The sequence below is a fragment of the Gadus morhua genome, chromosome 22 (assembly GCF_902167405.1).
Source record: "Gadus morhua chromosome 22, gadMor3.0, whole genome shotgun sequence".
Taxonomy (NCBI): domain Eukaryota; kingdom Metazoa; phylum Chordata; class Actinopteri; order Gadiformes; family Gadidae; genus Gadus; species Gadus morhua.
In genome coordinates this window covers 22,412,101-22,439,723 of record NC_044069.1, presented here as the reverse complement: position 1 = coordinate 22,439,723, position 27,623 = coordinate 22,412,101, and the positions used below count along the sequence as shown (strand labels likewise).

Genomic DNA, 27,623 nt, shown 5'->3' with positions numbered 1-27,623 from the left:
TTAATTAATTATTAAAGTGTTTATGAAGTTGTGTAGTGAGGTGAAAATAGGCCTTTGTAAATGTAGGTCTGTATGCAAACACATTTAAACACGTTTATATATAATTATGTAGATGAATAAATATATCCTAACAAATTGAAGTGCTTCTTTCATCAAATTCCCGGCTGTGTTGGAAAAATTGTGAAATAATGGTTCTGTTAGTAGATTAATGGATTATAGGCTGGCCTAGTCCATTAATCTCATCATCACCAAATGGTCTGTATTTGTAGTCTTCTGACATTTAGCTAATTATGACGCTGAATGACGGGTTGAAAAGAATGAATGATCTGTTCAATGTCTGATAAACTGACTTGGTGAAATGCATTGTGTAATGAATTCGGGTTAAATTAATCTAAATTTCACTATGTCGTCATTTTCTTGTGATTGTGACTCACTTTCCTATGCATGGCCTGTGGGCTTTTTTTGTGTGTCTTTATGTGCATTTCTATTTTTCTGTTTATGATTTGTGTGGTGGGGCGAGCACATACTGTATCTACACATGTACTGTATATATAAAAAACATTACTTGAATATGAATATACTGCGTATATATATAAAATACGTAGAATATATAAAACATATAACCACAAATATGGAGATACAGTAATGAGGCATACATCCTATTGCAGTAAAAAGAAGCCTGGTGGTGTGTCTTTGTCCACAACCCACGTGATCTCTCAAAGCAAAGTGTCTATTTCAGCATGTTGCATTCACTCCATCAGGAACGCATACCTATGCATATCCCCTGTTCTAGGGCACGCCGACTGCAAACAAACAAAACAACACAAAATATACAGGGGAGACCCCCACCACCACCCACCCATTCCGGATCCAAAACCAAACACACACACACACACACACACACACACACACACACACACACACACACACACACACATACACATGCACACGCACACGCACACGCACACACACACACACGCACACACACACGCACACGCACATGCGCACGCGCACACACACACTCACACACACACACACACATACACACATACATACAGACAAATGAGTACTGGGTTAAAGCCCCCCTCCCCTCAGCATCATGCCATTCAAATGGCATGATGCTATACAGGAACATGGGGTTGGTCACAATAGATTGTGCTTCCATCAACAGAAAACAGAGGGGCTAACTTTTTGGATTGTCGCCCACGGGAACTCTTTCTCTCACTCTGTGCCACCAACATCTGTCCCTCTCTTCCCTTGCCTCGTAGAGGTGGTTTGTCAAGAGGCTCCATTTACTAAACGATAGAAGGTAAGTAGTGCCACCGGGGAGTTTATCTTGCGTGATGCATTTACATTGTCCGTCATAAAACAGTTGGCATTGACAGAATATGACGAAAAAATCTGCTGGGGAAATGGTAGCGAATTCTTGGTGAGGATGCCTGAGTTATAACTGACATAACCTTGTATCATACTGTATCAATAATTGCTTCTGCTGAAATAAAATCGATTTTTACTGGTGGTTAACATAGCACAAAGTGAGTTCTGAGGGATTATGTGCATCTAGATCATTCCATAGGATGAGGAACATGCATGAAGAAAGGTTTGTAATATTATACTAATACACGGCTGGTAACATTTGATGGTATTTGCTTTGTTTGATTTGTACATTTTTACCTTCACATGTCTCCCGCTGATACTTTCGTACATTACATGCATATTTTTTAAGCTAATTTGATATATACATAGTTTTGTAGATTTATTTTGGCTGATTAACCTGATTCTGTGTTATTTAAATTAAAGACATTATTAATAGGGCCATTGTAAAGATCAATCAGTTATCCAATTACATTTTCATTAATTGGTTTTATGTTATAACTATTATAAGTCCTCTGCTCTGTTTTTTGGATAGTTTGCCAACATTCTAAACCATATTCAATGTGTTAAGCCCTCTACTCAAACATGTACCTTCCTGTAGCATGCCACCCTTCAACCCTGAACTCTTTTCTCTGTGTCCTTCTCCACAGTGATAGGTGCTCTGCAGCAGGCCTACAATCTCAGCTCAGGATGTACAGTTTCATGGGAGGAGGCCTCTTCTGTGCCTTTGTGGGCAACATTCTGCTGGTGGTGTCCACTGCCACAGACTACTGGATGCAGTACCGTCTGTCCGGAAGCTATGCCAACCAAGGCCTGTGGAGGTACTGCATGGCCAACAAGTGCTACATGCAAACCGACAGCATAGGTAGGAATAAGGTTCACATACGTGTGTCTTTTGGTTTAATCTCCCACAGCCCTCTACCCTAGGTTTGAAAAATAACTTTGAATCGGTTTTAGAAACAATAAAAGCCGGTTAAAAAATTTGAACCATCAACCAGTTAAATCAGGTAGAGCCACCTGATCAGACCATGCGTTATGACATTTGTTTGAATAATTTGGATTTATTGCAAAAAAGGAAATGAAGCTGTTATATAGTCTGATCAAATAAAATAAAAACCTTTCCATACAAGAAAAACAATTATCCCAAGCAGGTGGAAAATGGCATCCTTTCACAAGTGCACATGAGAAACAGCGAAACAACCCTATAGTAACCCTTTCTCCCTGAACTCTACAGCCTATTGGAATGCAACCCGGGCCTTCATGATCCTGTCGGGGATGGCCTGTTTTGCGGGCATCATCGCCGGCATCATGTCCTTCGCCCACTTCTCCTCCTTTGAGCGATTCAACCGCTCCTTTGTTGCAGGAATCATGTTCTTCGTCTCCAGTGAGTAGGCTGAACAGTGGAAACTCGTCTCCTCCATACAACTCACACCTGAACACAGATACGCATGCAGTGATTCACCTTAAGATCTAGCTCTTTAAACACACACACAAAAACACACACACACACACACACACACACACACACACACACACACACACACACACACACACACACACACACACACACACACACACACACACACACACACACACACACACACACAACCGCACATACAAAATATAACACACGTCACACACATGCATAAGTAACACACACAAATAAAATACTCATTATAATACTACATTTTATTTATCTTTTCGTCCCAAACAGCTTTCTTTGTATTGCTGGCCATGGCGATCTACACCGGTGTGACAGTCAACTTCCTGGGAAGGCGCTTTGGTGACTGGCGCTTTTCCTGGTCCTACATACTTGGCTGGGTCTCTCTCCTCATGACCTTCTTTGCTGGTAATCAGAGACGCAATGAGTATCTTAAAACCTTGGAATGTTACCGATGCATGGTAACTAGTTGTTGTAGTTATTATCGAAATACTGGAGAAAAGTTTTTTTTCACATTTTATAGTTATGTTTGCCTTCTAACACAAAATTCAAGTCAAGCTCAGTAGAAGCCACTTGGGCCTTGTTCGTGTAGCACACAATGCACTGTGTGATACACAACATTTCTTCTTTAACACCAATGTCTTTATTATGATTGATTATTTGTTTAATACCCTATACTGTATATTATAGATATAATATATATATATACACATATATATACACACGTATATATATATAGTATATATATCATCTACCCTAAGATGATTGATCAAGGAGTATACCTTTTTTTGTCTTCCAGGTATTTTTTACATGTGTGCCTACAGAATGCACGAGTGCAGGAGAGGCAACGGCCCACGCTAGAGGGAGACAAAGAGCCAAATGAGTCCGAAAGGCCCGTATCCGGACCACATGATGTCAGAGTACATCAATGTACACCTTCTACCATAGAGAAGAGTTGTCAGCATCAGGAATTAATAACAATAATTATACCTTGAATTTATATTACTGATTGTCAACCTTGGTCATTTTGGTCTAATTGATGAGATGGAGATATTTTTATTGTTGTAATACAATATTTAGCATCATTTCGGAAATGTGTAAAGAGAAAATATACAAATATATTTAGTTGATACAAACAAATTTAATATTTCAATAAATTGCCTCTTCTCATATTTGGTGGATGTTTTATTCCTGTTGATTTTAAGTGCCCCACCAGTCCAATGTACAGTATAATTGTTGTTGAGAAAAGCAAAAGATCAACTACGAGAGTACCGGTTTGGCACTGGAGTTGTAGCATGCAGACTAATATGGTCGTACACTGTAGTGTTTATCTCCATCCGGACAATCTCACTCCAATCATCATCAAGAAAGACCAGCAAAATGTGCGTTTCCATTATGGTTTTGATAAGGGAAAAACGGTGGAAATGATAAGGCTATGTCAATGCTTCTATTCTTTGATTTGATATCAAGATCTTAGCAGTGGGAAAGTTAAACTTGCGGTCAATCTTCAGTTGTTTTTCTAATGAAGGCGGGCTTCCTTTGGCTTCCCGCCGATCAAAACTAGCATTGTTTCAACACCTAGGCTACCTATTGTTGATAACAGGGTTTATTTTCTGTTACTCTATCTCGCTTTAATCTAGTCTTCTTCCATTCTCTGCGGTGTTTGTGTTTATTATTCCTCATTAGCTGCAAGATATTTCATAGTAATAATGAAAGCTTAACAATGATAATAACAACAGTTTGCTTTATCGACACGTTTCCATGCTTGGTGCTTCCAGAAGCTTCTGTGATGAATATATGCATTGTATATCTTAGGTGTTTTACTGGGATTATATCTTGGCCTGGTTAAAGACAGATAGATGGGGAGGATAAGGGTAAGCATGAGAAGATGAAATAAGGAAAACATCTATATTATTTACTTATTGATATTGTACTTTACGAATCATTATCATCGTCATCACAAACATGCCACATAACACTACACACATTAAGATGAAGTCATGAAGACTAGTCATTATTCAAGGCTAGTATGACATTTATTTAGGAGAGGCACTGGCAATTTATGATTTTATTATTACATCATAAATTCTGCATTTTTGGCCTCAGCCAATGTGTAAGGAAAAGTCAAGAAGAGGTGATGCAGTCCCACAGCTGGCTACATGGGTTGGTAAATGACATCTTCTTTGATTTGCAAAGTATGTGACTGGAATGCAAGGTCACCCCATGTAGCAGACAGTAGGTTTCTAATATCCTACTTAGTGTTTGTTCAACAGTTTCGGTGTGAAAACCCCCTGGTGGGCTATGTTTCTTATGTTACAGCTTGTTTAAAACAGGTGAGGATTTTCGAGGCACGCAATTATGATTGACTAGACTTTAAGCTCAGCAGTGCCCCTCTGTCTCCAGAGGATCCTCGCAAGCAGATGTTCACATAAAGCCTCGTTCATATGTAGTAAAAAAAACACACACAGTAATACACAAACTGACGTTGGTTGGGTCAATTGTCATTTCATTGCTAACTTAAATAAGAAAACTTTCAATAATAGAACGGATCAATAAATAATTATCACTATATCGCAAATATTGTATCTCTGTTTAGAACTCTGTGTGTGCACTTATGTTCGTTAATGATTGACATTTCAGTTTAGTTGCCCTGCTTTCCTACTGTCTGGGAGCTCTGGCGGGGTTACTGAAGTGACTAAAGAGGTTCAGCTGACACAGTACAACCTTATTCAAACTGAATTATCCAAACCCGCCTCTCATCCCATAGACTGCACATCCTAAACCCAACCATCAACCCTGTCCTGATTCCCCAGTTCCCCTGGAATGCTGGGCACAGATCCTTGTTTTTTCAGACCTAGTTCCCAGCTTTTCCATGTATGTGCAGCCCTTCTAAAGGATATGGTGGTAAAGAGTCTGGATCAATGTAGTTTGCCAATTTAGAGTCAAAAACATATATATTACTATTGCTGTTTATGAAAGCCTTTATTGGGCCACAAAAGTGAGATATTTTGTGGTTTTGAATGAAGTGCACAAGATGCACCAGACAGAGTGATATTAAAACATTGCACAGGAAACAAAGAAGGGTAGGCCTAATGGCATATAAATGTATCTTTTCATAAATTAAGTATACAAATACAAAAATAGAGAACATGGAGTTGTGCCTTTGACTTTAACTATTTATTGGACTGGAGATGTAGAAAGCTGGAGAAAAAGGACAGGATAAGGTTCCCTTAAAGGGGTCTCTTTGGTTTGTTTTCAGATGGAAGGAAATAATCATAATTCCAAGCCACGTCATTTTCTCAACCAAATGAAGATTAGCGGATATGCTCGCTTTTCGTAGACTTGCCATCAATGAGATGTGCTAAAATTCGGACTTTGGGTCAAAATCACAATAATTTCGTCTAGAATGAAATACTAGCCTGGTTGTGTCTCATCTGCAGCTAGCTTATCCTATTACCTATAAAGACGTCTGTTGACTGAGTGCTTGGGAATGGAAGCGCACTCACATCAGGTTGATAACAAGCCTGCCACTCATTAGATGTAGGGGAAAAGTCTGAAGAATGAAGAAAATACCATGATAATGACTGTTATGGTAGCTTATACTGGTCATTAAGAACTGTTTAGCTCTGTTGCCACATTTTAAACATCTCCATTGATTACAGTCTACGTGAAACATAAAAACGATTTAAATTGTACTGACATTTTTGAGTTTTGAACAACTACGAGGCATTGATAAACACTTAGCTAGTTGGCTTGCTAATGATAGTATAAAGCAGGGGACCCTCTACAGCATCTCACCGTATTTTAACAACACAGATTCAGCGAGGATTTAGAACATCACTATGTGACCAAACCTCCTTCTTAACGCTTGACAACTCCACATTGCTTATTTCTTGTCCATCCGACCCTGCTTCACAACCTTTCATGTCTATCTATGGTCATCATTTAGCACCGCACAGCTAAACTGGAGGGGAAAAGCTGATGTATGGGAAAAAAAAAGCAGATTCTCAGCTAGCTTAAAGGCTAGCTTTGCATAAAGCTCTTTCGAATGCAGTTAAAGGCATTCTAGGTCTAACAACATTACTGTATAATGTCTTAATCCTAAAATACAGTTCATAAGCCTCAGTTTGAACACAAGAAGCTGACATTTTCTAAGGCAAGGAACACACAAGGCTAAAGATAACTGTATGGTGTGGGGATAATATCTACATAGGCAGCAACATGTATGATATTTTACTTTTAAAATGGCCTTACATGCAATACATTATACTGTTTGATATATGATAATATGATCTACAATAAGTCAGTATTAAATACACTTGGCTTAAACCCCTCCTGCCCTCTGGTGTTTGAAAACAAATGTGATTACCAGTAGGCCTATGTGCATTTTTTGTGGAGTGGGGAATAAAGAATGATACATAATTTTCATAACAGGTAATAGAATGCAGAGTACAGTACAATTACAACAATGAAAAATTGACATCTTCAGCTCACATTGTAACATAGCGTACACACATAGGACAAATTAAGTCTACATTACAGAAAGACTATATTCTTCACCGAAAATATTGCTGATTCTTTCAGGCTTTTCATAAACCAATCTATGACCATTGTCGTAATGTTTGCTACGCTACAGGTTGGAAAGAACGAATGAAAGATCGTAGGGTAGAGGCATAAGAAAATGCATTAAGTTGGAGCTCAATGCCCCTTTTTCAGTGTTGTTGAAGGTGTTTGAATTGAGTGGCAAATGGCAGAACGGATTTGGCAGAAATGGAATATATTATATTCATAAATGTGTATTAATTAGTGTTTAATCCCATGAAAATAAGAATCGTTGTGGTTTCTACGTAGGGAGCAAGTCCTCTGCCAGAGTGCTCGCCATGTTACACCGCTATTAATCTACACAAGCCCAGCTTCAGCTTTCCCTTAAAGTGTAAGCTTAACCTGCTGAGTGTGTAGAGCTAGGAGTAGGAGTAGTTTGGCTTATTTGATGGGTTTTATGAACACCCAAGTTACTTTTTGGGATATCTTCATGGTTGAAAGCACTTTTTGTCAGTCCCTTTGGATTAGGGAGTCATCTTAATAAATGTTATGCAAGTGACACGATAAGTGACCGAGAAGCTTAACCCGCACACGCACACACCACACATGCACACACACACACACACACACACACACACACACACACACACACACACACACACACACACACACACACACACACACACACACAAATACACACCGTGGCACCATACTATAAGTTGTGAAGTAGCTTAACCCAACTGAGCAACCAACTGAATATTAGTTGCTCTCTGCAACCTTACTGCTAGATGCCACTCAATTCTACACACTTCACCTTTAATGGAAAGTAGTATTCACACTGCAAAATAAAAGCATGGGGAGAAAATGTTTTCCACAAAGGTTTGGGATATAAATATTAAATACTGAAATCTCTTAGGAAAATCCACCTTTCTGGTGGTATTGGCCCCAACAATCAAAAGTACTTGCACCTACGTTGTTGTGAACATCTATGCAAGATAGTGGCCTTAAAAAATAAACTTTTTCTACAATCATTGTGCTTTCTAACACACTCATCGCCCTATCCTCGCCGCCCTCCCTTGGGCATTCTTTTTCACTACTTATAACAGTGTATTCATCTTTTCATTGGAATGTATAGCTATTAACTACTCTTTCTATGTAAATGTAGTGAGTCTGCTTTGGGATCTTTCCATATAATTGTTACACCCTTTCTCTATTGAAAAATAATTGGGGTGACAGAAGATCTCAAGGTAAGTCCCCTCTCTTCTCCCAAACTGCCCAATACCCTACAAGGCTTTAAAGTAAGAAAAATAAAACTACAACTAAAGCTTTTATATGAAACTATATTGTGAACATGTGTATACCAGAAAATGAGGATTCTGGAAAGTGTGGTCTTTGGCATAGTCCTGAGTTGCTTAACTATTACTTGTACTACTACAACTTACTACTTTAATTACAACTTAGTTAATTCGTACATTAGTGAAGTGGTGTCAAATATATTTTCATATCCTCATCTCTTTTGTAACTTCGCTAAAGGGGTGCTAGACACAGCAATAGTTACGGGAATAGTAATGCAGACCCCCATCGTCATAGGGTTTAATGTGAGAGACAACATAGGTGATATGGGTCATCTTGGGTATAAACTGGCCTTTCCAAGTATACCAGGTCAGCGGAAGCTGTTGGAACTACAACTGGTCACTTGTTATCCTCCAGGGCATGGTAGGTTCCAGAACAAAGAAGATCGCCACATGGGAGCTTTTGTGTGTCGAAGGAAAGGGTCTCTAGTTGCGTCGGTGGCGGTTGGGTTCGTTGTGCATGTCCTCCATCGTGACCCTCCCCCACACGCCGATCACAAAGGTTTCAATCTCACACTCATTCTCGCCACGAGCGATGCGAAAGTAGCCGTCCTCGCCCCAGTTCTTCCCCCAAGAGTTGGCCGCAATCTGACGACAAAGTGAACGAGACATGCAAATGGGAGTTAAAGGACCTTAGAAATAGTGGAAAGAATCGACTAAATACAAAGGAATGTAGTAGACTAACATAGTAAGAATAAAAGTATAGTAGGGTAAACTGTATTGTTGTTTGTTGATGGTTGTGTCTCTTTATCAGATAGTCAATAGAGTAGGCAACTGAATGCATTTTAGGGTTTAGGATTTCAACAGCTTTGATAATGAGGTAAAACTTACCCAATATTTCTTTGGGAGTCCATTATAATCTCTCTCCTCTCCCCATCTGTTGTACACAGGAGAAATGATTGACAATTATAATCAAATGTAAACAGTACTTAAATACTAAAATATACCTTCAGACAATCTTTTGTAATATACAGTAATCTTTGATAATGCGGGACATGCTGAATCAATAATCATCTTCCAAAGGCAACACTCATGGAATGTGTTCAGGTATTTCATTTATGCTACGGCTGACAATGAAATTGAGGAAGGGTCTGAAGTGTTTCCTACTGAAGAAACGTCCTTTAACTTTTCAGACTTTAACATCCTGAAAACATAAGTTAGGGTTGTGTACAAAGAATGTTAGTGTAACTTAACAAACACACACACACACGCGCACGCACGCACCCCCCCCCACACACACACACACACACACACACACACACACACACACACACACACACACACACACACACACACACACAGGTCTAGATGCTCAGTAAACAGAGTTCCCCCTTTCCGCTGATACTTCCTTCCCTGCAGGAAACAGGGAGTTGAGACATGGAGAAGTAGGAAGTGGACACTGCCTTATTCTCATAATTTTGTACACAACACTGAATTGAAACTGAATCCCATCACCATAGTTTCTACACACACACACACACACACACACACACACACACACACACACACACACACACACACACACACACACACACACACACACACACACACACACACACACACATACTTTGCATGCCAACTTTGATACAATCTCATAGCCAGGAGGCGTTATTCTGAGAAAGACTTAAGATTTATTGACATCCCAGATGTCAATTGTATGTCGCCATATTTCCTGTATCAGTCCCTGACCAAAACATGCCCACAGGAGTGCTGGCTCCCATCTTATTTATCCACTTAAGGCCTTCCAGTTTCCAAGGAGCCCCCCGGAGAACATTGCTTATTTTGGTTGTTCTAAAAGGAAATGGAATGCAGAGGGGGACATTTCTGAGCAGATAACACTAGCCTTCACTTGGTCTTTTTTGAACATTGAGTCTTCATGAGCTCCATGTTGGTTCTTCAGGGGCCGGCAACTATAAACAGTTAATGTCAACAAATCAGTTGGCATCTAAAATGTAAAATAGGGCCAATTTTGTGAAATATTTTCCATTCGGTTTTGTGTGTTTGTGTGGGTATGTGTGTCTATGTGTGTATTTGGGGGTTTGTGTGTGTGCTTGCTTGTGTGGATGTGCATGGGTCGATGAGGGCGTGGATGTGTCTGTGTGTGTACATGCAATAGCAACAGTCAGAATCAGCCCACAGCTAATAGCTTATCTGTTTGCCCAATCGGCTCTCTTGGTCCCCCTGGGACAATGAAGGCCTGCCCCCCGCCCCTCCTCTGTGTGCCCGCCCTCTCCACAGCACACCTCGTCCCACACCCCTGACCTGGTCTCGGGCTCCTGATCCCTCCACGTCCTCTGTCCGATGTGGCCGGGATTAGCGTGTCAGACAATGGGCTTTTCACCACATTGGACCTCAATGCTCTCTCAACAAACTTTCCCAGGCCCTGGGCTTAAAGAAGCACACCGCGTCGGGATTTGGCCAATGAAAACACACAGATGTGCCCCCCTGATGGCTGTCTGTCGCAGGCTGCGACCATCTCCTCCTCCTCCTCCCTTCTCTCTTCTAACTCTGCATCCTCTTTTCCCATCGCTCCCCCTTCAATCAGCTACCTTCATTTAGCCGTTCATCCCTCTATCCAAAAACCTTTGTCCCTTTATCTTATCATCTCATCAGATCTTATCTATCCATCTATCCACTTATGCGTCCAGTCAACCATTCAACCTTCATCTTTCCCCTTCACCCAGGTCGTTGGGGTCATTGATAATCATTTCTTACATTTATATAGCGCGTTACATTGAAGGGGGGACCTCACTAACCACCAGCGCAAAATAACGATGGCAACAATAAATTGAGTCACATCAGAAACTAAACTCATGCATCTTCATCCACAGCATCAGCAGAAATCTCATGACCTATCAAGACTACTGCACGATATCGTCCTCTCCGCTGACCTATTAAGAATACTGGTCCTCCCCACTGACCTTTCAAGGCTAGGGAATTCCAGTGTAGCGTTACTTACTTTACTTACTAACTTTTACTAGCGTAAAAGTTAGGGCGATGTAAATAGAACACACACTAAGGTAAAGAAAATATACAGGTGGGAAACATCACTCATGATCCTAAGTTTAATGTTGGATGCCTTAAACATGTCAAATAAATCAGAGATATTAGACCCACATACACAATGGAATGTGATCATTGCAACAACAACAAAGATGTGAAATCCACGTTTTTGAGAGAACCGGGTGACCCCTCCGTTATGTAAGTCTCTTGAACAATGTCCAATCAGATAGACCTTCATCTAGATAGACCATGATCACAGATATCTAGTTTGTTTTGACTAAGCGAACACAGGCGGTGTCACAAAAGCATAAGGTGTTGAGAAAGCATAAGAAACATAGGACAAAGGCAGCTGAGGGACGATAAACAGACAGACAGAATGACGGAGAGACAGACCGGCAAACTGACTAGCAGAAACAGTAATATACAGATGGACTGACTGGCAGAAAAACTAGCAGCAGATGGACACACAAACACACACAGACACAGACACACACACACACACACACACACACACACACACACACACACACACACACACACACACACACACACACACACACACACACACACACACACACACTCCTCTTTCTAAATACAAAAATATATATTTTGATGCTTGCGGACTACAATGTTATTGTCAAAGCACACTTAAAAAACAGCCAGCTGACTAATTCCCAATGACACAGCCAACTATTTACTGAAGGAAAAGTGTGTTGATGGCCCTATATTAGGGGAAACTCCTCCAGACTGAGCACCACCTTCAAAACACAGGGGGTGGAATTAAGTGGTACTTTTCTACTGCAACGCTACTTGGCCTTGACCATGGGGGGGGGGGGGGGGGGGGGGGGGGGGGGGGAGGGGCTGAGCAGGGTGGCTAGGAGTGTGTTTCTGCGTGTGCTGTGGGGGAATGGATTATAGTTCTGCAGTTGTATGACAATGACGCGAGCACAAGCTGAGGAACAGAGGAGGATTAGGGGAGGTGAGTGGGGAAGGGTGGGCGCTGTGGGTGTAGGGGCGGGGCGGGGTTCTTGTAGACAGGGATGGGCGTGGACAGGTGATCCAGGTGTGTCTGTCGTCTGCCTGGCCGCATTTTTTGCGGTCGCTTTGGTTGGTGGATGGGGGAAAGAGAACTCTGTCTGGGCGGACAGAGGATCGGAGCAAACATGTGTCCTGTAATGTTGCAGAACGGAAGGGAAGGGCATGGGATTGCGGCTGCAAGTGCGCGCGCACACACACACACACACACACACACACACACACACACACACACACACACACACACACACACACACACACACACACACTGATAGAATGAGTCACACACATAAGGATTTCTTTGGTATATAAATGATTAAAACCAAATCAAGAATCTCACTTTAGGGGATCAATAAAGTATCGGCCTATAATAAAAAAAAAAAAAAAAATTCATGTTTGTTTTGCTAGTCTTGAAGAAATATTGAAGAATCGATTCCTCTCCGTCAGACCCTGTGTTCTGCCAAGGTGTAAACAGTAATTTGTTGGGTATGCAGGAAGTTACCCAGACCAGTTGAGAAGGGCTGGGATGCAGGTATAATTATTGTCTCATCGACCGCACTGTTGTGAGATTCAGCTCTGTGCTTCGACGCGAGCCATTGAAAAGGGGAGGAGAGTCAAAAGGGTTTCTGCACTTGTCACATGTTTAATAGCGTTAAACCATCAGGTCATGATTAAAATGTTAATAGTATTGATTCATCACTAAAACAAAAGAGGGTCAGGTCTGTACTGTAAAGAAAGAGGAAAAACACATGACTAGATTCAAAATCTAGTCATGTTCATTCCTAGGTCTGAAGGGGATGTATAAATGCTATCATTAAAAAAAATATTTTATATGTATTATATTTGTAAGGTTGACAGTCACATAGGCCTTCAGCAGGCTCCTCCACATACTGGATATTTCAAACTGTTAACATTTCATACTGACAATTTCAACACATAGTATGTTTCTAACGGAGGTCAAATAAAACAAGCCTTCCAAGCTAATTCACAGCCCACACACTGCCTATCCCAGCATCCGCCCTTTTCAAGCGAATCATGGCTGTAGTCATTGCTCCTAGACACAACTATGACACAACTATGCTTCCGGCCGGGGCGGATCTTTCTTATTCACTCACACGCCCACACACAATAACTCACATGTACGAAAGCATGAACACGCATACTCATACGCATACAGAGACACACAAACGATGTACATGTCAAAGGATGGGTCCTCCTTTTTCCTGGTAAGTTTCCCAAACCTGTCTGCTTCTGACAGGGCGATGGAAATGGAGCATTAGTGTTTAGTTTCGCATTCCTTCACATTTTTCAAATTGGTTCTGTGACCTCATTTTTTGAGCACACAAAGTTTATACACACGTGAAGAGGACACACATTGAATGTGCCCTCTATGTGCATGGCAAGTTTCTGCTTCCTGTTTGTGATGCTGACTTGTGGTGACGTAATGTTTGTAAATTAGCAAATATTGAATTTGCCATAACTCCTCCTTTTTTACACAATCTATATCAATCCAAAGATTTGTATTCACGCAAGTCCATGGATCATGTTCATCCAAACACCAAGTTTCAGAATTTGTCATCCATTGGGGCAGCCATGAAAAGCGTTTAGCAACGACCGGATGTTATAGCAACCCCTATAGGAATTTCAGCACCAAACCTTTTGGAGACCTGATGACCGTGGATATAGGCATTAACAATTAACAGTGTCTTACCCGAGGATCCTGACGGAGTGTGTGCCATGTCTGCGGCTCTGTGGCGGTTTAGTGAGGCTGACATCTGTGTGTTTGTAGATGCCGCTTTTGTACACAAAGAAGTCCTCATGCACCTCCATAATCGCTGCCAGAACAAACAAAAGGGGGGGAAAGGATTTACGGGCGGACGTTGAAGTGCAATAAAACACAGGCATTCCCAGAGTTATTCACGGCCCATGCAACGTCTATCCCAGCGGCAGACCTTTTCAAGCCAATCATGGGTGTACTCATACTCCCAGACACAAATATGCTTCCGGAAGGAGGCTCTTTGTTATTCACTATCACTCGCAAACACACTCGCACACACGCACACACACACACACAAACAAGCACACTCACAAGCATATTCACATGTTAAGAGAGGGGTCCTCTATGTTCCTGGTAAGTTTCATGTTCCTGCCTCCTTGTTTCGCAGACTTGCGATGGGATTGGAACAATATTGCCTAGCTTAGAATTTACATTTTTCAAATAGCTGTTGTGACCTCATTTTTGTTTTCTGTTTCCTTCTGAGGCTGACTTGAGTTTGATAGAATTATGTTCACAAACTAGCAAATATACAATTTGCCATAACTCCTGTTTACTGCGGATATGTATAGATATTTGAAAACTCTTATATGCCTATATCTCCACCACGGAGATATAGGCATTACCAATCCAAAATAATAATAGCCAACCACAACATAACAATAGGTATCCACAGATGCACTCTAAATACCTAACAAGAAACACAATGGTTACCATTGATAAGAAAGGTGAAACCATTACGTTCAAAGGGCGATTCATCTGAAAGTATTTTCTTTCTTTCACCTGATAGGAACATTCAATGATTATCCACCTGTGTATATGCGTTTGTATGTGTGTATCAGTCTGTTCTTGTGTGTGTGTGTGTGTGTGTGTGTGTGAGAGGTTGCATGTCATAACCCGAACACACGCACCTCCAATCCAAAGGCTAACATGACCTGAGGTCAACCAGAACTCTATCTAATACATGCATTCTTCACATACACACATGCACACACACACACACACACACACACACACACACACACACACACACACACACACACACACACACACACACACACACATAATTGTCTATTTATAGAAGTACACTTGACAGCGGTCCAGATGGGTGCAAGAGACTGAGCTGCCCGAAAAGCATATCACAGTTCAGAGCCATTAAGCCCCGTCTCTAACCAGTGGAGGAGGATACGGTCAGAGGTCAACCCCTGGTGAGGAACCTTCAAGGTTGATGAAAAGGTCAGACATGAGCTCAAAGGAGATGAGATGCATGGCTTGCTCAATAGGAGCTTACGTATTTGAGATACCTCTTTGGTTAACTAGCAGACGGAAGGTGATTTATGAGTAATGTTTAAGTTAGAAGAACTGAAACACACATGCACACACACTCACATGGACACACACAAACATTCCCAGACATCCGACCCACACACACACACACACACAAACATATTGATCAAAGTACCTTGCACGGGGCCATTATCCATGATCTCCTTCATGATCTCCTTGTCCTGAAGTGGATGAAAGATGTTCATGAGCAACGGTGGAAGATGATACGAGCAGGAAGTAAAAAGATTACATGACAGTCAAATGGATAGTCTGAAAACAAGCCGGGTGGCTATAGTCCCCCCCGCCCCCTCGCGGCCCTTAATGCCTGGCTTATTGACTTCACAAGCGTAAAAAAAAAAAAGAGTGTAATTTCAGGAGGCATCAGCCATCCGTTAGAATGATGGATGGGGTTAGGGTTAGAGCTTTGACAACAAACCACATGTTTGCCGCCACCTGGTTTTAAGTACCACAGATTTGCAAGTGGCAACATGTGGAGAAGGCGTCTGGAGACAATTTTATTGACCGTTACGACATGCTGTTCACCGGAGACCCGACCCCCCCACTATGACCCCACCCTTTGGACAAGGTCATTGGCGTCCTCTCTGTGGACAGTGTCGGAGAAATACAGAGATCAAAAGTTAAAATGTGTTGACTTGATTAAAATCAAGTTTACATTCTCTGGTGTTTTTAATGAACATTGATTTATGTTTAATTGGTTTGTCCTATTCATGATTTTTTCTTTGCTCCTGGTTATAACGCCATTCTCTGAATTGAAATAAATCCTCATATCCTTTTGAAGTTGGATGTTGTATTATTCCTCCGACATAATTATTGTTCGGTTGTATAGCTGTATATACGTAGGTGCTCATTCATACATGGTCATGGATTTGTGTTCCAGTCAAATCAGGGTGAGCTAGACGGTGGCTACATAACGACCACTGTAAACGCAAAATATTTATATAATAGATACCATTTCATGAATGAAAATGTATTATTCAAATATATGTCTTGTCACATAGAATTGATTTGACATGATGCAGTTAGTGACACGCAATGCAAAAATGTTACTTGTAATGTCCAACAAACTAGTATCACGCAATTTCATGCTCATGCTCAAAAAAATGGATCTATTGAATCGTGTCCCAGAGCATGATTGTACGATTATTTTTTCATGCTACACAGAATGAAATGTAAACCATGCATTTCAAACGGGAGATTTTTTTCGACTTCAGAAGGGGGGGGGAGTATACCCTCTAGCTATGGATAGTTCTAAACAACACTATTTGAACTGGACCCCCCAAGTTATCGTTTATATCCATATGCATTTGTTTACGACCAATTGCCATTATTTCATTTTCTGTTACATGCACGCATATATCCTGTATTTAATACATGAACATTTTATATGAACCCAATATTCTGAACAACCCCCGAACATATTGATTCTAGATTCCTGTGATAGTTGCGGGACGCTGTGATGCAACCAAGTGTATGAGTTCCGTGTTAAGGGTCATTTACACAAACCTAGATGAGGATTTATCACCCTTATAGTGCACTTCAGTTATTTACAAATTTAAAGATAAAAGATTTGAGTGTCTATTCGTACCCTTGATACTTTTAGCATTGGCCAATGGCCACACAGTTTGGCTAAAAACACCCATTCCCGGGCATTCGTGTACTTCGCACATTCCCGGGCATTCGTGTACTTTATATGAATGGGGTTCATGTATTTTATATATTCTATATGGCCTATATGTATTGTTAAATGTAATGAAGTCTAATAAGATACATTATGTACAAAGTTCTCTTTTGTAGCGTGATATAGTTGTATGAGTAGAACAGTGTGGCCACAGTGGCCGAAGCGGTAGCGACGCTTTCTCTGTAATCAAGAGGTTGCGCGATTGAATTCCCCTATTGTCTGATTATCATGCATTTATGATCGCAACGCATTTTGTCAGCCAGCCAGACCTCCTGTATCATAAAGTTTAAAATATGACTTACACATTACATCTGAATCTAGTAATAAGTCAAAAATTAAAGTAAGCTGTTTTACTTGCATGTTCTATTGAGGAAGCTAACAAGGCAAAATAGTGTAGCTATTCCCAATGCAATCATGGGTGATTACAAATGTATTTGAGGAGTCTGATCACCACACTTAAAAATGTTTGGAGAAGATTTTGTCAGGGTCTGAAGCAGTTCTTATTTTTTTTATTACACATTGTCTGGTCAATATGCCAGGGTAAATGCACAGGGGTGAAATAGCCTCACCCTAAAAAATGTAGCTGGCTTTTACTCCAAACAATAGCTTTGGTACAAACCACAGCTCACAAGTGTCGCAGCTGAGCTACCCTGACATTCGTAGCCAGAAATTCAACTTAAAAAATAATAACCCGTAGGTAATATATTTTCCGGAGTAAATGTAGTTTCCCTTGTGTATGAATGAGGCGTAGAAAGTCGGTATTTCTCACACTCCTGAGTTGATGACGCGTCGGTCTGCATTTGCATGTCATCGAGTGGCACCGTAAATGATGATCAGCCTGTTGCCTTTTGTTCGCTGAATGGTTAAAAAATAAATCACAGTTTCACACGAAAAAGTGTACCATCAGAAGTTTCCCTCAAGGCTAGTCCTCAAAATGTTGTGAAGTGCAAGACCACAAATGGTTCAATTTAAACAGCCTATAATTTTTAAGTGTCAAAGATTAAATGATTGTTAACAATTTACGTAATGAATTGCATGTTATTTTTGGATATTTTCTCAACACATTTTTATGCAAATTTATTCTTCCACATCAAGAACCAGCAGTTGGGTGAGTGGTCTATAGCTGGCGCTGTGGTATGGGTGTCCCGTGTTCGCCTCCTGAGTATGTCATAGAATTCTTGGCATTGGCATTTTTTTGTTATTCCCTTTATGTCAGAGAAAGTAGGCCTAACAAATTTGTTTTTATGTAACAAAAAGTATATTTATATTTATTTTACATTTATATAGTATAAATGAATGCAGGTTTTCACCTGTATCCATGTTCTTTTTTCATTGCAGAGACCACTTATGTTGAGATAATTACTATGGTTAGTCAATTTAGAATATAGAAACATAATGCATGGCATGAAAAGTTATTTGATTTCTCCAGTAATCCTTCCAAATTACTAATTGCATGGATCCGGGGATTGAACCCCGGACGACCATGTAAAAGATATCTCGACACTGCAATGAGTAGGGGACTTCTGAGTCAAGGACTTTAACAAGTAAGCTATAGACCTGGGGTCTCTATTATATCAAAGAGTATAGCAACCACCTTAGCAACCTTGACAGCCCCAGGGCGTGGACACAGGCCCTTTGAAAATAAATAGGCAAAAAAAGCGTAGGCATGTCCTAAGTTCAGAGCCGTTATTGAGAAACTACTACGTTTTCTGCTGTGGACCAACGTAGTTATATTGCAATCTGGTGAAAGAGTTTTTAAGGGACGTGGTTAGTTTCAGGTTTTGAGGAGGTCTGCTGCAAAATTCTGTAAAACCTCCTGAATTTAAATGCAATGGTTTAAAAGTCGTTCTGCGTAGCGTCATTTCAATGCTCCCATTGAAAATGAGTGGGTTTACATTTAGTTTTGTGTAGCACAAAATAGTCTGAGAAGCGCTCCCATTCAAAATGCATGGGTTAACATTTCGTTCTGTATTTCACGAAAAAAAAGTCGGACAATTGTGCTCTGGGACATGATTCAATAGATACATTAAATAAAGCATATATAGTTTAAATACCAGTTAAAGCTACTTCCTAGGCTAACATGAACTTATCTGATCATCTGAAGGCTACAGCTACAGGCCAAGATAAGCCTGCATTCCTACCACACATACACAGTTACCGACAAGACACTTGATCTGATGTAGTCTTCCATTATCATTCACAATGAGGGCGGGTACGCGTGAATGAAGGTATGCAACAACACCACAAAAGCATAGCAATAGAAGGACCGCCACGTGATAGAGATTACAGTCTACAGCAGCGCCAGGAATTCTCCCCAATGCACAGCAGGCTTAGACACAAGCCGGTGTCTTTACTGTGGATTAAAGGACCCTTTTTTGCAAGCGGAGCGTTTAGAATCGATGAAGTAATCGTTTTGTGGTGGATGTGGGTGCATGTGTGTGAGAGAGTGTTTTTAGATTTTAGTCTTAGCATGTGCGAAGGAACAGAAACATCATTTTTGAATGTATGTTCCGGGAAGGTGTATGTTGAATGTATGTTCCGTGAACAGGTCCCCATATACCTGTTCACCTGGCTTTTTAGGGTGTTAGAAAGGGTCCCCATGGACATATTCCCCCAGGTTTGGAGTGTGTGCCGCTCTTACGTTGGAGGAGAGCCTGTATGGTGGCGTGGACTGGAAGATGTCGTTGTGGTAGTTGCGTGAGTTGGGGCATCGGTGCGTGGCCTGTCTCTTCCCACGGCCCACCGAGCGGCTCTGCATCATGCAGCGGCCCGCCTCCACGGGGGTCTGCTTGGGCTGGACGTAGGGGTAGCAGTCCTCCGTCACCACCCTGGACCAAGGGATGGGCCAAAGGTTTAAGGACGTGCATCAGCAAAGCAGAGCACAACGGATGGAGCAGATCTCCACCTTCGGTGAAACTCAAGTTTTCAAAGTTACTTTTTTATAGTCACTTTGTATACACATTTATCCAAAGCAACTTATAATGAATTTAAGATACATAGGAGATATGGAGTCAAACCATTTATCATTACTTGTCTATCCTTCCCAATATGTTATGTTGCGTGACGCATTGGATTTGCTGCTTGTGCTGCCTTTACCCTCTTCTCCTCAGGAACCACCAGGCACCGTCAATGCGCCCCCCCGCACAGCCACCCTGGTTGCGCGTGTCACAGGAAATGAGGTTCTGCGGCGAGAGCTGGGGAGTCATGTGACCCATTGACTGGATGGAGATGCGGTCCGAGGCCACCGCTATTTGACCAGACAGAGAAGCGTCCAAATGAACGTCAGAGCGTGCTGATGGTTTGCTCAACATTAAACGTCATTTTCTATTTCTAACATTCAAACTGAGTAAAAAGTTGAGGTTTTAGCTCTTACTTAGAGGGCTAGCTCCAATTTCCTATCAACTCCAATTAGCTTTTGTTTAACATTTTAAGTACGTTGAAATTTGAAATGGTTGTAAGGTAAAAATAACTTCCGTTTTTCACTTCCTTCATAATAAGGTCATTATATTATCATTATCCTCATCACATCACTATCATGACACCCACATGCGGTAGAGAAGGCCCAGGAGGCTGCACAGTTGCCCTGGTCCAGTGGCTCGTGGATCTTCCCGGGCCACTTCTCCACAGCGTTGAAGTATCCAGGAAGGTGCTCGCTCTGTGGGTCCATGTTCATCTGCATGGAGCGGGGGGAGACCAGAGTTATTATGTATATTTTTATGTCCCTCACTATGATATAATGGAGCACATGCAGTATTTAATATTCAGAAGAAATATCCTCATCACCAAAAATGGATTTTGATAAATCAGGACAGAAATATGCTTAGATATATATTAAGGGGTCATAGTTTGTGGTTTGGCAAGCAGGTAAAGAAGTGCAGTCTAACTATGTGAACCAAACTAAATACTAACACAGGGCTGCCACAGAGGAGCTGCCAGGAGTAAGATGTCTCCTTTGGAGGCAGATTTCATTATTCTGCTCAACAACTGATGATTAGGAGCGTCATGCCCAGTATCATTCTTTCCCACTGTGGAGCATTCCCAAATATCTGATGCCCCCTCCACAACACACAGACAGGCTGTCTATGAAACCATTTGGCCCTGAGCAGTTTATGGTTACATCAGAAGAGGAGAAGATAATGATACCCTACTACATGGACACCATAGACTTTGTTTTCACACCACCCAGACTAATGTCCATTCATGCTGAATATCCTCATCCTCCTCATCGTCATCCGCTTATCCGGGGTCGGGTCGCGGGGGGAGCAGCTCAAGCAGGGGGCCCCAGACTTCCCTTTCCCGAGCCACATTGACCAGCTCTGACGGGGGGATCCCGAGGCGTTCCCAGGCCAGTGTTGATATCTCTCCACCTAGTCCTGGGTCTTCCCCGAGGTCTCCTCCCCACTGGACGTGCCTGAAACACCTCCCAAGGAAGGCGCCCAGTGGGCATCCTTACCAGATGCCCGAACCACCTCAGCTGACTCCTTTCTAAGTAAAGGAGCAGCGGCTCTAATCCGAGTTCCTCACGGATGGCTGAGCTTCTCACCCTATCCCTAAGGGAGACGCCAGCTACCCTTCTGAGAAAACTCATCTCGGCCGTTGTACCCGCGATCTCGTCCTTTCGGTCATCACCCAGCCCTCATGACCATAGGTGAGGATAGGAACGAAGATCGACCGGTAGATCGAGAGCTTTGCCTTGCGGCTCAGCTCTCTTTTCGTTACAACGGTGCGGTAAAGCGAACGCAATACCACCCCCGCTGCTCCGATTCTCCGGCCAATCTCACGCTCCATAGTACCCTCACTCGCGAACAAGACCCCGAGGTACTTGAACTCCTTCACTTGGGCTAAGGACTCATTTCCTACCCGGAGTAAGCAATCCACCGGTTTCCTGCTAAGAGTCATGGCCTCAGATTTAGCGGTGCTGATCCTCATCCCAGCCGCTTCACACTCGGCCGCCAGCCGATCCAGTGAGTGCTGAAGGTCACAGGCCGATGATCCAATGAGGACCACATCATCTGCAAAAAGCAGTGACGAGATCCTCAGACCACCGAACTGCAACCCCTCCCCACCACGACTACGCCTCAATATCCTGTCCATGTATATCACAAACAGGATTGGTGACAAGGCGCAGCCCTGGCGGAGACCAGCACCCACTGCGAACGAAACTGACTGGCTGCCGAGAACACGAACACAGCTCTCGCTTTGGGAGTACATATTCATATGTACTCGCATATTCATGCTGAATATGCAAGTATAATTAGCAATTATTATAAATTCATTGAAATTTAAAGAAAAATAAGTGTTATTAATTTGAAACAGCTGTGATCGTTCAACTTTTACCACATCATCTCTGTCTTGCTCCTGCTCTCCCAACCCCTTCAACAACATTCAATATTAAATTCATTAAATAAGTGTATTGTAAGATCAGTGAATTGTGTAGTGATTTCCATCAAATATCACTGCTTAACATTCCCCCTGGGATTGGCAGCCCATAATTGTCTCATAACTCATCCAAACATCCTCACAAGTTTGTCTGTATTCCTTCACTCTCAGATGGTTGTGATTGCAAAAAGGCACGTGATTCTGCATACCGTCTGACTACTTTCACATACATGCCCTCCACTCAGCCAGGGCTGCATTCCTCTCAATTAATCTTTAGCTATTCAATGAGCAGTTACACATCATCACAAGCTGATGTCCAACCAAGGAATGTGCCCCGTTTCAGATAAAAGGAACTCTTGGTTAACGATCAGTCAGAGTCAAACCTCTACATCACCTGCTCCTTACGGCGATGCTAACCCTTGACACAGTGCGTCTGATACTGTTAATAAAGACAACTAGTCTAGGCAGAGTAGGGGAATTATGAATGAGACTGTGATATGGTCCCTGACACAGGTAAGGACATGCTGATGAAAGGTAGATGGGGGTAGAGGGTGTTTGTGTCTGTTGGGCGGGGGAGTTAGGGGTTTAGTCAGAGAGAGAGAGAGACAGAGAGAAAGAGAGAAAGAGAGAGAGAGCGAGAGAGAGAGAGAGAGAGAGAGAGAGAGAGAGAGAGAGAGAGAGAGAGAGAGAGAGAGAGAGAGAGAGAAAGGAATGTGGGTAGAAGAAGGGAATAGAGAGATAAATAAAATGGTGTGATTTCGATCCAGGATGCATAGAGGGATGGATGGATAGAATGAGGAGGAGGAGGTGCCAATTTATTCTGTAACAGGGCTGTCTGGTTTCGGTTTCATCTTGTGAAATCTGTATACAATCTAAATACAATCAACACGCTCAAGAGAACGAGAAAGAGAGCAAGACCGAGAGATCGATAGAAATTGGTTATTGGTGTGTCACTACAGACAGACAGACAGACAGACAGACAGACAGACAGACAGACAGACAGACAGACAGACAGACAGACAGACAGACAGACAGACAGACAGACAGACAGACAGACAGACAGACAGATGGACAGACATAGATGATAGATGGACAGATGAAAGTTATATAGACAGAGATTAAAGACAGATGGACAGACAAACAAAATATATATATATATATATATATATATATATATATATATATATATATATATATATATATAATATATATATATATGATTTAAATATATAGATGACAGAATCATAACCATACAGACATAAGGAGAGACAGACAGACAGACAGACAGACAGACAGACAGACAGACAGACAGACAGACAGACAGACAGACAGACAGACAGACAGATAGATAGATAGCTGACAGACTCATACCCATACAGACAGATGGACAGTGTTACCTGGATTTGGTTCATACTCATGATGGTTCTAGACGGCCGCTGGGTGCCTAGTCGGTACCGGATGCCATCTTCCAGACTCATGCCATAGAAATGACTGTAGTTAGTGGCCTTCCATCTGCAAAACAGCACAGAGCACTGTGTAGTGTGTGTGTGGGTAGGACATTGAGTAAGTGTGTGTGCGTGTGCGTGTGCGTGTGCGTGTGCGTGTGTGTGTGTGTGTCTGTGTGATCTTTACCCATAGTCCCCTCTGTTGACAGACTGGATCATGTCGTTCTCTATCAGACAGGCGTTCTGCTCACACTCCCAGCGTCCCGTGGTCCCACATGTACTGTAGTACAAAGTTGTACACAGAAGTACATTGTAGTATATAGTAGATCACAGTAGTACATAGTAGTACACAGAAGTACATTCTAGTATATAGTCGATCACAGTAGTCTAGTAGGACAGAACAGTTGGTAGATGCATAAAGAGATAGAGGAATGAAGAGAGCAACGGGAGAGAAAGAAAGAAAACGGTTAGTATCAACACTAGGCAGTTCTATACTGTGACAGGTGTTACAAGGACATATGAGATCCTGTGGACGCATGGCATAACCTGGAGCCATTTGACTTTGGTGCTATACACAAAGTTCAGTTGTCATTTCTAAGGATACAATTAACATCCGTGGCATACTGGTGAAGGAGTTGGACTGGTAACCGGAAGGTGGCCAGTTCGAATCCCGAACCTCCACGGATGAGGTGCCCTTGAGCAAGGCACCTGAAACCCCCACCTGCTCCCCGGGCGCTGCACCGCGGCAGCCCACTGCTCCGGTAGTGCCGGTGTGCCCCCATGTGTGTAACTGCATGTGTGTACCTGTGTGTGCACCTGTATTTGTGTACCCCACGTGTGTGGACCTCTGTGTGTGCCCCCATGTGTGTAACTGCATGTGTGTACCTGTGTGTGAACCTGTATTTGTGTACCCCACGTGTGTGGACCTCTGTGTGTGTATGTGTTCACCCGCTACCCGGATGGGTCAAATGCAGAGAAAGAATTTCCCCCTAAAAAGGGATGAATAAAGGACTTATAAAAAAAAAACATTAAAACAACCACTAAAAAAAAAAAAATCAATTCAGTTATATGAGAAGGATGACATAAGAGATTGAGTCTGAGTTTGGAGTTCATCAGGGGAGTCAAGTGGAACTGAATTAGAGAGAAAAAACAGGGTAAATAGGGAGGGGACATTTCTCGTCTAAAAGCCCATCTCCTTTATTAGTCAGAGTAGTCAGAGCACAGCAAGGGGAGCAGAGAAGACAACAACTTCTATGGAGGATGGAGTACATAACTGGGCAGGATATTAATGGTCACGTCAAGACATTTAGCTTCGGGTTAAAGAACAAAACAAAACAGAGCTATAGAGGCTTCTTACAGTGGTATAGAGGGAGAGAGATGTGTGTGTGTGTGTGTGTGTGTGTGTGTGTGTGTGTGTGTGTGTGTGTGTGTGTGTGTGTGTGTGTGTGTGTGTGTGTGTGTGTGTGTGTGTGTGTTTATACAATGTTCATATTGTCAATTTAAATAGATTAAACTACTTTATTTTTATATTTAAATGATATCAGAATAAAATACACACTCTGAACTCAACGGTTGATTGGGATGTGTTAAGGCCAAATGAAATATCCCCTCTCCAAGAACATTCCTTCCTGCTGCTTTTTTTAGCAGGTCATCTGTCACCTTCCTCTGGCAGGGGGTAAAACACAGGAATACCTGGGGCCCGCAGTGGCCCGAAAGGGAGGTCCCTGTTGCCTTTGATTGAAGGAAACAGATAATGGCTTTGTCCTTCTGGAGAGGTACCTCACCAATACTGCCGTTAGAACTCACGGGTCCAGAGGTCACATTCACCCAGAATAGAAATGGATGGAAAAACATGGACTCACAGACCAGCTCAATGACAGACGGAGGGCCGGCCAGCATTACCCGGACTAGAGTTATAGGTCCCTTTTGGGTCATGTGAGAGGTCATACCAATACTTCTTTATTAGAGACAGACAGCCTGTATGCTCAACCAAAACACAGAAACACACATAGACATGCATAGGTACACGATGGACCCCCGTAACAAACAACTGCCTATGGGCTTCTGAAAACACATATTATAATGACATAAGATGGACCTTGATTTTAAATTGTATTTTGTTCTGCAATTTGGACCGTACGCTTTGATTGTTCTCAGCCTAACCAGCGTCATGGCTTTGGATACAAGGGGCCATTTAACGACTCAATGTTTAATGTTATCTAATAGGCAAGGCAAGGCAAGGCAAGGCAACTTTATTTATGTAGCACTTTTCATACACAAGGCAGACTCAAAGTGCTTCACATATAAACATTGTCATACAATAAAATAAAATAATAGATAAGTAAAAGAAAACATATGCAAAGAAATGGGTAAAATAGAACGTTAAAAAGGCATTTTAGTGTTAAAATAGAAAATAGAGGCAAAGTTAAAAAAGCTTTTAAGAAAGTGCGATGTATTTAAGATTTAGCAGAAAGCTAAAGCAAACATGAAAGTCTTCAGTCTTGTTTTAAAGGTGCTCAGAGTTGGAGCAAGTCTTAAATCCTCAGGGAGTTTATTCCAGCTATTTGTTGCATAGTAACTAAATCCTGCTTTCCCATGTTTCGTGTTTACTCTGGGGATAATTAACAGATTGGTCTCAGAGGATCTTAGTGGTCTAGAAGGCTTATGTAGTGGAAGCATACCAGTTAAATATTTTGGGCCTAAACCATGTAGGGATTTATTGGTTAGCAACATGATTTTAAAATCAATTCTCTGACCTACAGGAAGCCAATGTAACGATTTCAGAATTGGTGTAATATGTTCACATTTTTTGCATTGCAGTAATCAAGCTTACTAATGATAAAGGCATCTACAAGTTTTTGTAAGTCTTCGGTGGACATGAGCCTTCTAAGTCTTGCTACATTTTTAAGGGGATAATATGCAGATTTTGTAACTGATTTGATGTGACTGTCGAAATGTAAATCTGAATCCATGATAACCCCTAGATTTCTGGCTTTGATTGAGGTTTTCAGGGACAGAGAGTGAAGGTGTTGGGTTACTTTAAGCCTTTCCGTTTTAGAACCAAATACAATTATCTCGGCACATCCATTCTTTCACTTGCTCAATGGACTGGCACAGCAGATCTATGGGCCGATAGTCATTTGGTGATAGCGATACATAGATTAGTGTGTCATCAGCATAGCAATGATGGTCAATATTGTTATTTTGCATGATTTGCCCTAGTGGGAGCATGTAGATGTTGAATAAAGAGGGT

General features: G+C 41.8%; 2 protein-coding genes across 2 annotated transcripts in view; one reads left to right on the top strand and one right to left on the bottom strand.

Moving 5' to 3' along the window:
- Positions 1-1,101: 1,101 nt before the first annotated feature.
- On the top strand, positions 1,102-3,987 carry LOC115535633 (lens fiber membrane intrinsic protein). The gene is made up of 5 exons (XM_030347007.1): positions 1,102-1,309; positions 2,025-2,239; positions 2,609-2,758; positions 3,089-3,223; positions 3,615-3,987. The coding sequence occupies exons 2-5, from the start codon at positions 2,065-2,067 to the stop codon at positions 3,674-3,676; spliced, it is 522 nt and encodes a 173-aa protein (XP_030202867.1). The 5' UTR covers positions 1,102-1,309; positions 2,025-2,064; the 3' UTR covers positions 3,677-3,987.
- A 1,791-nt stretch (positions 3,988-5,778) lies between these two features.
- Positions 5,779-27,623, bottom strand: part of tinagl1 (tubulointerstitial nephritis antigen-like 1) — a 43,271-nt gene continuing 21,426 nt past the window's right edge. Inside the window, exons 4-12 of the mRNA XM_030347006.1 lie at positions 24,558-24,650; positions 24,323-24,437; positions 21,093-21,219; positions 20,643-20,793; positions 20,188-20,374; positions 15,984-16,029; positions 14,459-14,582; positions 9,541-9,586; positions 5,779-9,297 (exon numbers count right to left, since the gene is read on the bottom strand). Coding sequence (XP_030202866.1) covers positions 9,136-9,297; positions 9,541-9,586; positions 14,459-14,582; positions 15,984-16,029; positions 20,188-20,374; positions 20,643-20,793; positions 21,093-21,219; positions 24,323-24,437; positions 24,558-24,650 — 1,051 coding nt within the window. The 3' untranslated portion in view covers positions 5,779-9,135. The remainder of the gene's footprint in view (positions 9,298-9,540; positions 9,587-14,458; positions 14,583-15,983; positions 16,030-20,187; positions 20,375-20,642; positions 20,794-21,092; positions 21,220-24,322; positions 24,438-24,557; positions 24,651-27,623) is intronic.

What these genes read in the sequence shown, in the direction of transcription:
- LOC115535633 (XM_030347007.1), top strand. Translation starts at nt 2,065, where the DNA reads ATGTACAGTTTCATGGGAGGAGGCCTCTTCTGTGCCTTTGTGGGCAAC. An exon ending in CATGCAAACCGACAGCATAG is followed by an intron (nt 2,240 to 2,608) that starts GTAGGAATAAGG and finishes TGAACTCTACAG; the next exon opens with CCTATTGGAATGCAACCCGG. An exon ending in CCTCATGACCTTCTTTGCTG is followed by an intron (nt 3,224 to 3,614) that starts GTAATCAGAGAC and finishes TTTGTCTTCCAG; the next exon opens with GTATTTTTTACATGTGTGCC.